The following is a 12,738-nucleotide window of genomic DNA, read 5'->3' on the forward strand; positions in this document are numbered from 1 at the left end:
CCAAAAAACTAAATACATAGCTTTGAAAAAAATCTGTTTGGGGGGTAAGCTCTCATATATGGCATATGCGCACTTATTCTGCTTATGGGACACAGCCAAACACTTTGATTACTGTGACTCTAATAGATAAAACAGATATATAGGCAAAAGTTGCAATCCCCGCAGCAAAGCAGATGGGAGGGAGGGTCAGGGGAAATCTATTTGTGATCATGGGAACGCCGAGGAGCAAGTGGTTAGCTCTGTCCAGGCACTAAATCAAACATCCCAGAAATCTCACTATGAGCTGAGTCTTCCAGAGTAAAGTGTCTCCAAGCATATTAGGGGACATCCTGGGAGAAGGGGTGCAGGAACATTCTAGCTCAGGGCATCACGTGAATAAAGTGTTGGGAGCAAGAAAGGGGAGTTCCCTGGAGGGCTGAGCACAGTTCAATGCTGGACCCTAGCTTGAAATTTCAACCATAAATTATTAGTTGGCCCAGAAGCACCTTGCTGGACAGAGCAGACACACTGCCACCAAAGGGTCACAGCCTGGAAAACCCTAGGCCAACTGTCCTCAAACTATGGCCCGCGGGCCACATGCGGCCCGTGGAGGACATTTATCTGGCCCACCGGGTGGTTTTACCCCATTTGTTTTTTTACTTCAAAATAAGATATGTGCAGTGTGCATAGGAATTTGTTCACAGTTCTTTTTTTTTTAAACTATAGTCCGGCCCTCCAACAGGTCTGAGGGACAGTGAACTGGGCCCTTGTTTAAGAAGTTTGAGGACCCCTGCCCTATGCAGCCGTTCACTCTGCACATATGGGGTCATCACAGTGGGAAGTGTCTCAACATCAAACAGCAGCAAGAAATCGGGGTGTTCTGAGAAGGTGTTAGGAGATGGGGCTGGAAGGTTTGGCAAGGACCAGGCCATGGAAGATTTGAGGGTCACCATGGGACCTTGAGCCTGTGAACTGCAGGACGGTAAGTAAGAACTTGGGCTTTGGCATCTATCATTAGTTGTATTGCCTTAGGTTATTGACTTAACTTCTCTAATTCTCAGTACCCTCATCTGTTAAAAAGGTGCGGGCCAGGACTTGTAATAAGACTATTGTGAAGGGAATCATTCATAAGGCACATAAATGTTGTCTAGGTAAGATAAGCTAGAAAGAGTCCTGGCTATTTTGATGGTCGTGATGGGGAGCCTTTGAAGTATTTTAAGCAGTGGTATAACAGGTGATTTAGAAAAAGCTCTCTGGCAGCCCTCTGTAGCATAAATGTAAGGAAGGTGAAACCAGAATCAGAGACAACAGCTAAAGAGCCAGCATAGTTACCTAAGAGGCAAAGGAGGGCCTGAACAGAGGTGTCAGAAGTGGGAACAGAGAGCAGGAAATGGAGTAAGAGCTGTAGAGGAAAGTAACACACTGGTTCTCAACCTTCCTAATGCCAGCAACCCTTTCATACAGTTCCTCATGTTGTGGTGACCACCACCCCGACCATAAAATTATTTTCGTTGCTACTTCACCACTGTAATTTTGCTACTGTTATGAATCGGGTGACCCCTGTGAAAGAGTCGTTCTACCCCCAAAAGGGTCACAACCCACAGGTTGAGAACCACTGGAGCCTCTAGCAAGTTGATTTCATGACCCTTTAATAGGCTCACCTTTGAGATATCTTGAGTGGTATGATGAAAGTTTCAAAATTGTTCCTACCACTACAACGCTTGCTTGCTTTATCTCAAACTTGAAATAAGTGTGTCATATTCTCTTAAAAGAAAAACTTTCCTGCAGAAAACAGTTATGCAAGCAAGTTTCTCAATCTCATTCCCTCGATGGTTTTGGAAATAATGGTTTCGAATAACATGATTTAACATGAATGATACTCTCAGAACAAGAAAAGTAATTTGTTTAAAGGATCAAAAAGAGTCTCGACACCAATCAGCCATGGTTCCTTCTTTCCTTCTTACCTGGCCGTTCATGTGACAGTAGACACAAAAATGGCATGTGTAGGAGCTTGGGGCATAAACCCTAGAGCTAAACTCTCTGGGTCTGAATCCCATTCGGCCCCCTACGACCGTGTTACTTGGTAAAGTTACCCTCTCTGTGTCTCTGTAATAGAGATCCATAAGCGATAACTTTATGTCCCTCTCTCATTATATTTAAAACAGGATTAAAGAGGTGCCTGGTGTCCAATAAACATCAGATAAGCATTGATTAATTAAAATTATCTGTAGAAGGACACTGTTAAAGGTATTAAGTTGTTGTAATTAAGAAATTACACCCATTGATAGTTGTATATTTCTTGGAGGGGGCAGAGTGCCCGAAGGTAAAATTCAAGCCAGGTGATTTTGATTAAAGGGATGAAAGAGTGGTGAAGGAGGGGCTAGTATTGAGATGGAATCAGGTAATCTGTACTCCTGCTTGAGGAAACTCATCCTCTGGATTGCTTTATCAATGGAGTACTCATGTCGCATGTAAACAGTAGTAGAGAAGAGAGTCATGGAAGAATAGTCGCATCTAAACAGTAGTAGAGAAAAGAGTCATGGGAGAATAGGATTCTAAATATCAAAGACCAATAATTGTAATTGTCACACACACTGGAGATACAATCTCTTCTTGACAATATTTCAAACCCTAATTTAAAATACTTTCATTTCAAAAGCACTAGGGTTATACACTAAAGAGAACTACATCCTGTTCATTCTAACAGCAAACAGTAACTACCATCTCCAAAGGACAACCACTGCGCCACAGATATTGAAAAGGGATGGCAAAAAAGTTGGAGGAAAAAGTTTGCTAAGGACCCACTTTTTAAATAATAGTAAGAGTTCAATAATTCAGGAAAACAAAGCACCTAAGGCAATTCAATACTATCAAAATGTTCTCATGAAGGTAGCCAAATATTTCCCCAAAAGCAAATGTTTAGTTTCTCAAATGAGATTTTTAGAAATGTCTTATTGTGAATTCGGTGAAGGCTTGCAGAGCAGATCATTAGTCTCCCATGCAACAACCCACGCACGTTTGTTCCAGCGCACCCATTGCAGGGCTGTCCACATCCCATCACTGAGTGCGATTTCTCTCCCTGTACTTCCTGGTCCATTCCTCCTCCTTTCTACCCCTTTGAACTCTAACCATTGGGAAAATGCTTCTCTTTGGATCTTAAGTGGTTGGTTATTCTAGCATGGAGGTGAGTCCTGTTTCAAATGAGATTTTTTAACTTCCTTAAGTAGTTAGCACTTTTTTCTTGTTCCTTAGCTGCTTTAGAGATGATTTGGTGATTCAGAAACACCACCAAAACCTCATGCTATGTGGGTTCTTCACGACACTGTTAGATCAGGCACAGACACACATCTTGGGGTCCTTCTACCTCTCAGGATTGTTTACGGTACCAAGAAGCTGGTGCCCGTTCCCACCCTTTCTCTCAGTGAAACTAGCTTGGCAATGCATTGCCTGGAATCCTTGTCCTCAGGCCCATTATAAGGTGAAATTGTTATAAGTGTTTTTGAGGATTAAATCTTATATTTGTTAAGATTTTATTTCATGCAAAACTCTTAAGTCTTAGAAATTTTCATCAATACTAAGTGACAGTCTGGTCTCTGTAGGCTGATGCAGAAGAGAAGTAAGGTGCTTCTACTAGCAGGAAAATATACAGTCCTGCTAATGTAAAAACATATTTGGCTTTGAATTGATGTTTGTGTGTGTGAGTGTGTGTTATTGCAAATAAATATTTTCAGGATCAGACTTTTCATCTGCAAGTGGAGAAAAATAAAACTTCAAAATCCAATGCACCAGCTAATGTATCAAGTGAGCCGCATCAAACACAATATATTAACACACGTGGACATATTGAATATATACACCTGTATATTTTGTTAATTATGCTTAGCCAAATATATCATGTTAGTTTTTGTTCTTGAGCACTCACCAACTGGCTAAATTATTTTGAAAGTAGCTATGTCCTTTAAAAACATTGGCATGAGAAATCGGCAAATTTTCTCTAGTTATATATAATATGAGGGGCCTTCAAAGTGTTTGTGAAGAATATTCCATTATCTTTTCCTTTAATTTCCTAGCAAACTCTTTAACCACCACCACCCCTTTTTTTTATATATGTTACAAGTACATGCCACATTGACTTTAAATTTGGAATATAGCTTATTTGAAAGCAATTGTCTTAGCATGCTAGTTTAGAGTATTACTAAATTGTAAGTCCTTGACCCTGGCAGTACCCACTGCCATCAAATCAATTCCAACTCATAGCAACCCAATATAGAGTTTCCTGGGCTATAAATCTTCACGGGAGCAGATAACCTCCACTTTCTCCCTGAGATCGGCTGGTAGGTTTGAACTGCAGACTTTGTGGTTAGCAGCCCAACACCAATCAAGCAGTGATACCAGGGCTCAGTAAACATCCTAGGGGACCAACTAGCATATATCCCTGTAACAAAAAATAGTCTGCTTACTAAAGTATTGATTAACCAGCAAGTCAGCAAAAGAAGGGGGGGAGTAGTCTACAATTCTTATTAAGTCCAAAGTCAGATTTCTGTTCATTTTACCAGGAAACAATCGTGTCAACGTAACCACTAATGGAATTACATGTGAGTTGGTGAAACTTTCAGGGCTAACATATATGACAGGAGCTTTGGAGGCACAGTGATTAGGAGCTGAGCTCCTCGCTAAAAGGCTCCATTGGCCGTCTGCTTCCATTAAGATAATAGCTTAGAAAAATAGGGTAGTGAGCTACTGTTACATAGGGTCTTCTGATTTAACTTCAATTCAATGGCACCAAACAGCAATGCACATCAACTGCATGTGATTGATAATATAGCTCTGTGATGTAACTGATGATTTTGATTCTCAACTCGTTCAGCCTAAACATGAACTTATTTTATTTCTTCTGGTAACTGCTCTGTACTACCTAGGTTAGCACCATGCTTTTCTGGTGGCTTTCATTATTAAACAGTCCATTCTGATCAAAGCTTCAATCTAGTATTTGACTCTCAACTCTCTCCCAATGAGAGCTGTGGCCAAGTGGTCATCACAGAAGGCTCTCTGGCTGTGTCCAAATGCCGGGACACACATGTGGTTTCTCCCAAGAACCCTTCAGAGCCTCACCATTGCATAGCTCCCAAACATGGGAATGAACACCTGGTCAATCTCTTCAATAGCGCCCAGTCCTTCCTGAAGGTGCTGGCTTTCTCCTGGCAGCCTGGTGCTAAGGGACTGACTTTTCTGGGTAGAGTATTGTTGTCTAGAGAAAATGCGAAGATCCTTGCTTGGCCGAATGGGCGTATTTAGGCTCTTCTCTCTCCCTCTCCCTTCCTCCTTTATTTTGCTCCAGTGTTAGCCCCACCCATTAGTATAATACATTAGCACTAGGAAAGTCCACTGACAGAGAAGAAAAAGATCCTAGTAAGGAATGAATTACCAGTTTCTCCTTCTTGACGGTATCTCAGATTTATAGAGTGATAATTTTGAAGCTTTCTAACTCTTCCACAATTCCTTCCATCACATATATCATTATTAAAGAAAGGGAAAACCTACTAACCACCAAGTATGACCTTCTCACCAATCCAATAACAAGGCCTTTCTGTGGTCTTTCTCTGCTATCGGCTGGGATAGTGGGAGGTATTGGAATTATACCACAAGTGGGGAAGACAAATCTGTCCTCAGCTTATGGCTGCAGCGGTTCTGAATCTGGACACACATCAGAATTATCTTAAGAGCGTCTACCAAGCCTGATGCCCACGGCATACACTGAACCAATTAATCAGGGTTAGATGCAGAGCATACCTTTTTTTAATGTTCAAGAGAACATATCTTTAAAAGATAAATTCCTCTTTGGGAACAATCATAACATACCTGTATCTTCTCTGAGGAAGAAGAGCATATATATGCTGCTGTTTCCAGTCAGATCTCTGATCAAATTTTACAGCTTAGCCCTTGGCAAGTAACAGAGTCTTTCTGTGCCTAATTTTTTCATCTCCAAAATGAGACTCTGTTTCTTCCCTCTTTTACTGGTTTGGGGTATCATTTGAAGAGATAATAACTGTAAAGCATTTAGAACATCCCATACCATATGGCAAGTGTTTGATAACTGTGTACTACTTGTATACTATGTCTAGATAATTCATGCATAGTCAATGCTTTATTTCATTATCTTCAACAAAAACTACCCTGTCTACCTTAAAACATAAAATTTCAAAATAAGGACTCTCCTATAACATTTGGTTAGTAGATTTAATTAGTGTTCACTGAGTTCTAGACGTATACCTATCTCTAGAACGTCTATAAAATGCACAAAAATTCAATAAAAAAGTAAGTGATTAGGAATACTTTCCTAAAAAAGATGCGACTATATTTTCCCATGGGTTAAAGAGTGTTTACAGTCAACTATTGTTAGTGTTGTCAAAGAATACTGCCTGTCTCATGAACTGCCAAAAGAATGAACCAATCAGCCTTGAAAATACGATGGTCCTTAGAAGTGAGGATGGCAAGATGTTGTCTCCCCTATTTGGGACATATTATCCGAAAGGACCAATCCCTGGAAAAGGACATCATGCTTGGGAGCAGGTTAGCGAAAAACAGGAAGATCCTCAATGAGACAGAGTGACACTGTGACTGCAACAGTGGGCTCAAACATCGCAATGGCGTGGAAATGGTATGGGGTTTCCTCTGTTGAACACAGGTAGCTATGAGTTGGAATTGATTTGACGGCTAACAATAGCAACTTTCATCTATACATTTTCAAATTTATGAAAAATATTCCTCCTCCCCTTTAGAAAGACCTATGTTCCTGGAATGAGTCTATTTAAAATATTTAGAAAACAGACTGATGACACTAGGGATAAGAACCATATAATTGACCCAGAACAAAAAAATGAGGGGAGAGCGGAGTGGAGGCCCAACGCCCATCTGTAGACAATTGTACGTTCCCTTACAGAAGGGTCACAAGGAAGAGACAAGCCAGTCAGGGTGCAGTATACCACCGATGAAACATACAACTTTCCTCTAGTTCTTAAGTGCTTCCTCCCCCACCCACTAACATGATCCCAATTCTCTACCTTACAAATTCAGCTAGACCAGTGCATGTACACTGGTACAGATAAGAGCTCGAAACACAGGGAATCCAGGATAAACATAGGATAAATGCCTCAAGACCAACAATGAAAGTAGCCATACCAGGAGGGGAAGGGAAAGTTGGGGGCAGAAAGGGGGAACCGCTCACAATGATCTACATATAACCCCCTCCCAGGGGGACGGACAACAGAAAAATGGGTGAAGGGAGACAGCAGACGGTATAAGACATGAAAAAACCTTTTTATAAATTTTCAGGGGTTCATGAAGGAAGGGGAAGGATGAAGAGCTGATAACCAAGGGCTCAAGTTGAAGACGGTGCCCTTCTCTTGCAGAATGATTTTTATCAAGGCCTTTCCGAAAGCATGTGAACTGAGATTTGTGCCTGGGTTGGGGCACCATGACATTGCACGCGAGGGCGGCATTTGGTCTCAGGAGGAGCTTGCATTTCAATGTCTTCAGCCTTTCCAATTGGTGTGAATCACAGGCATGCAGGACAGTGAAGAGCTAAACAAGAGGGAACCTGCCTGCTGATGTCTCTCTGTGCTTGCCCTCGCTATGTCTATGGGTGGAACAGTGAGCGTGATATTGGCAGACAGAAATGATGGGTCTGTACCCCATGACACCTGGCTGTCCAAGAAGTACACCTTGTCTAAATGCTGGCACAGTTGGCTTCTCTGCTTTCCACAGACATTTTTGCCTGGCTGTGAAGGGCATGTGATGGATGAGCAGCTATCAGCTCCCAGGACTCTTGTGCTAGTGGGCATCTGCCTTTCTATACAGTTCTATCATCAATCACATCTGCCACTCTCTGAAATGACAAACCTGTAGATGACATGGAAATATCATGGCCCATAATGGCTGCTGTTCTAATGATGTAATGGAAAGATGATTATTTGTTGCTTGCCTTGAAATCATGATTTTTCTCCAGTAATAGTCCCTCAGAGTTCCTTAATGTTCCAGCTATTTCTTTCCTCTGCCTGTGCCGCCATCACCCCAAACCTATCTTTAAAAAAACGACTCTGTACTTTGTACCGAAACCCTGTTTCTTGATACCTCTAGCTCTATAAAGGGGCTTACACCAATGTTTTCCATGAATCGTGGTTTCTGTCTTTAAATTGTTAAAGACTAAGTCTAATGAGGAACTGTGGGTAAGATATTTAAGAGAGCTGGCCAAAATCAATAAAGAGCATCTTTAAAAGAAAGGGGAGCAAGCATCTATCAAAGAAAGGAGAGACACTTGCTAGAGTAATGCAAGTGTGAGTGTGCCAGCGAGCCTGGGGAGGAATGAGTGGGTTGGGAGCTTGGGGGAGGGGGGTTATAAAAGAGATGGTTTGATTAATGATGAAGTAGGTGTGGAATCTCAAGTGAAAAAGTTAAACTGAAGAACAAATTTCCCTCTCTAGAAACTGACATACTACAAGTGATATAAAGGAAGCTCCAATTTCCCATTATCTTTTTCATTCCACTTTTCCACAAACTTTTTTCCCCTATGAACATTTTTTAATAAATCACTTTTTTAAATCATCTTATTGGGGGCTTGTACAACTCTTATCACAATCCATACACACATCCATTGTGTCAAGCACATTTGTACATTTGTTGCCATCATCATTCTCAAAGCCTGCGAACTTTTAAAAGTCCCTAATATATGTCAATGTTCCTTTCCCCCACCCCCACCCCCAAATCATTGTAAGGGGAATAAAGTCTTGTGAGGTGGGGAACGATAGCTAGATTTTCCCAACAAGATTGGTTAGCATATAGTTTTCCTTATTATGTAAATATTTCAACTATTACAGAAGACAAGGGTATGTGCATAATAAACCAGGCAATAAAACCATATATATTGTAAAACCCATCATTGAAACATGCTAAGTATGTGTGTACACAGTATAAATAGGAAATATTTTTAAAGTGGATTCAAGAAAATAAATGCAATGGTTAATAAGTCTTGACAAGTAAATTTCTAATGACATTAAGAGCTGCAAAGGACAAAGAGTCAGAATATCTCTTTATGAATTATTTTTAAAATATGAGTTATTTCTGTACTGAATGTAAGAGTTATTTAGAAAACAAATATTTCTTCCCTCTTAATATGAAGATTTTTCCAAAATGATTTGCCAAGAGTTTATCCAGAGACAAAGCCAAGTAAGTACATGTCCTCTGAAAGGGAGCCTGTAAAGCAAAGTGCTGACAAGTTGTCATAAGGGCTTCTGCACAGACACAAAGAGGTTTTATTTGTAATTAGGTCTGAAAAATTCATTTCTGCAGATGATCTCTTGGAAATATATTTTGCAGAATATTATCCCATGACTTCATATCAGAAATGTTTTCTTCCCCTCGCATAAATTGAGAACATAAAGGAAAAGAGGCAGCAGCCTTTGAAAACCAGGTTGTTCATGTTTAATGTTACAAATAACTTGAGACTTATAAAAACATAGTTTCCTTCAGACCTTGGGCTTCGGTGACGATGAAATGCTTGGTCCTTATTTTCACTGGTTATCTTTAAAAGCTTGAGGTTACCTACGGTTCCACCAGTTCAACCACTGAAAACATCCAGGCATCGCTCAAAAGTGATTAAAGATGCCAGTAGGAGGGTACTTTGGGGAATTACAAAGCTAGTTCATTTCTGATCCTTTTTCATGATAAGACTAGTGTTCTTTTGCAATTTCAGCATGTTAGGTTTTTTTTTTGTGTGTGTGTGTGTGTGTGTATACAGAAAGAAGTTGGAAAATCTAAGCACTCGTTTTTTTTATAATAAACATTCCCCCCCCACCCCCCAGAATCATGGTTTGCATAGTGATTTCCATGTCAGGGGCATAATTCACAGTACGGCTTGAAAAATAATTTTCATCAGAAATATTTACTCCTGTGTAGGTTCTTCAAAAACTGTGAGCATGTTATTTGCCAGCCCCCATTCTTTTTCACTCTTCTCCTCCATCCTTTCACGGAGGTTCTGAGATGGAGAGAAAGTCTGTATGTAAGCGCATGTTGGGCAGGGTCTATGTTCACTTCGTGTTGAACTCAATGAGAAGCCATTACGTGAATCAAGCTCGTCTAACTACTCATTTGCTTTTCCAAATCATCCCAAGGGGAGGGGGTGGGGGGACCCAGGGGCATTATATGAAAGCACGAAAAGGCAGCAGCATGCTGCTCCGGATTATCCAGAATAAACACTGCTGGCATAAGAAACTGAAGATAATATGTTTGAGTTTTGTTTTTAAATTGACCTCCAAAACTGAGCATTGCCACAGTGATTAAAAAGTATGTGTTTATCTCCTTAGAAGATTCTCTAGCCAGTTCTTTTTAACTTAGAGAGGACAAGGTAGAGCATAGAAGATATGCACAGAGACTAGATATTAAATCAAACGTCATGGTGCTTATTTGACGATCTTTTTGAAAACAAGCGTATTGCCTGGGAAAGATTATCAGGGGGATGGAGGGCTAAATGGACAGCCTAGCCGAACATCCAAATCCTGACACAGCGATGCCATCACGGAAACATGGTGATGCGGTGCAAGGCCTCCGCAGAACACTGAAACACTTCCAGAGCACCCTTCTAGAAAACTCCTTTCATTGCTCAAGAATCGTCACAAGGAGTTCCCACTTTAAAATCCACGCACAGAGAGCTCGGGAGAAACCACACCCACTCTGTTGTTCAAGTCACCACATACCTTGTTTGCTCTAGTTTACATACATCCACACACACACACACACACACACACACACTCACACTCACACACACACACACACACACACACACACACTCACACTCACATATCAGATGAGATAAGGATGAGAGCTGTTTAAGCCAAACTATAAATTAGATCAGAGCTGGGGTTAGAACTCAAATCTCAGCCCCAGAGGCAGCTGACAGCTATTCTAGACTCTGAACAAGTCTACTTCACTCTCATGAACACTACATCGGCATGAATGTTTTATCTGATGATGCCTGCAATTGATTACTAAAATCCCAGACAATGAAACCATATTTCTTTATCCTTTGACCTCAGCCAGCTCAAAACTGAGGACTCAGGTACGGTATTTAATATCTGGGCGCTTCCCTCATCTACGGCCCAGAGAGTAGATGGGCCATCTCTAAGGGATCTTGCAGTCCTACGACTTCTGCCGCCCATCTCCTGAGTCGTGCCTCATTCTGAGTACTTCGAGCTTTCACTAGGTGGCAGGATTCCACCATCACATTCCGAAAGGGGTTTTTTGGTTGTTTCTGCTGGATGCCTGAGAGCAGAAATTTTCAAAGAAACTTCTTTATGTTGAACATTTTTAAAAAAGCAAATGCCAAAGAGAAGGAATAGCGACAAAGGCCAGTGTTCTGTGTATGTCATAGGGATCTAGGTCCATTTTTTGAAAAATAAGCATTAAATAGGAATTAATGAAGCACACGTGAAATATGACGATTTAATACTAAATCAGGTAAAAGCTGGCTAGGTTTCAAGACATTTCAAAATTCATCTTGATCGGTCCCACTTAGACTATATTTACAGCCCTTCAAACAAACAGGCAAGATATTAGGCTACAAAACAAACCACCTAAAACAACGAAAATATCCATAACACGTTAAAGCGCTACTCAATGCGTTTCACAGCTACCTACCTATAACGTTCCTTACAATGTATTTTAAATATCTTTACATTTTATCTGGAGCTCTTCACCAGGAGACGGAAAAAGAAATATATGAAGTTTGCATGTGTGTGTCAAGCCCTTAAAAGGGCATTCTTTTAAAGAGAGTTTGTGGCTTCTTCATCATCCTTCAAAAATTATTGCCCAAAATTGGCTTTTTCTTGAAAAGCTGCATTCTAAATGCCACTACTAACACGAGGAAAGTCCGCTAGCCTGAAGGGTTGCTTTGAGTTGAGCCCGTCTCCCCAGCCAGAGGCAAGGGAAGGGGCACGAAATCATAATTCAACTGAAAAAACGCTAATATTGCCTCGAGTGGATGGTTGCCAAGTGTCCTAACGGCTGTCAGAGAGGATGATTATCAGGCCTTCTCCTCCGGTTGATAATATGACACCCTCTTGCTAATTGCACGTTCATTGTATAATATGGTCTATATTAGCCTTCCCACATTTCTTAAAACACAAACTAAAACAAACCAAAAAACCAAGATATGACTTCTTGGTCAAAACTTGTAAACGCCACCAACAGGTTGCTCGCCTGCCCACCGGGCCCAGAGCTGAGCTGAGGAAGGACCCCCACCACCACCGACCGCCTGACCGACTGCTTTCAGCGTCCTACCTTCGCCACTTGTAAGGGCTGCTGCTGCTCCTTGCCACCTTGCAATCGGAACCCCCAGGGCGCACCTCCGGTCATGGAAATGCAGATAAAATCCCCTGTGCCCATTGTCTCCTGTTAGTTGGGCAGCATGAAGAACTAGGAAATGCTGGGAAGCCGGGCTGCGGTTGAAGATGCGCACTGATCTTCGGGCTCCTGCCCGGGAGGCGGACTGGGGCGCGCGGAGCCGGCCCGCTCTGCTGGCCGCGGCCGTGAACTTGCACTGGAATGGACTCGCTCCCGGGAGCGCGGAGGCGCCGGCTCGCCCGCCGCCAGGACACAGCCCCCTCTTGCGTCACGCTCCTCCGCTCAGCCCACCTTCGGGAGAGGACCGCCGCCGCCGCCGCGCGCTGGGGAGAGTGAACCCATTTTGGGTAAGATGGAAGGGCGAGG

General features: G+C 41.9%; 1 protein-coding gene across 1 annotated transcript in view; it reads right to left on the minus strand.

The window, feature by feature from the left end:
• SYNPO2 (synaptopodin 2) overlaps positions 1–12,512 on the minus strand; it is a 253,160-nt gene extending 240,648 nt beyond the window's left edge. Inside the window, exon 1 of the mRNA XM_045295840.1 lies at positions 12,310–12,512. Within this exon, the coding sequence (XP_045151775.1) occupies positions 12,310–12,414 (105 nt within the window). The 5' untranslated portion in view covers positions 12,415–12,512. The remainder of the gene's footprint in view (positions 1–12,309) is intronic.
• Between the last annotated feature and the right edge of the window lie 226 nt (positions 12,513–12,738).

The sequence above is a fragment of the Echinops telfairi genome, unplaced genomic scaffold, assembly GCF_000313985.2.
Source record: "Echinops telfairi isolate 266 unplaced genomic scaffold, ASM31398v2 ScPeMD7_5927;HRSCAF=6808, whole genome shotgun sequence".
Lineage (NCBI taxonomy): Eukaryota > Metazoa > Chordata > Mammalia > Afrosoricida > Tenrecidae > Echinops > Echinops telfairi.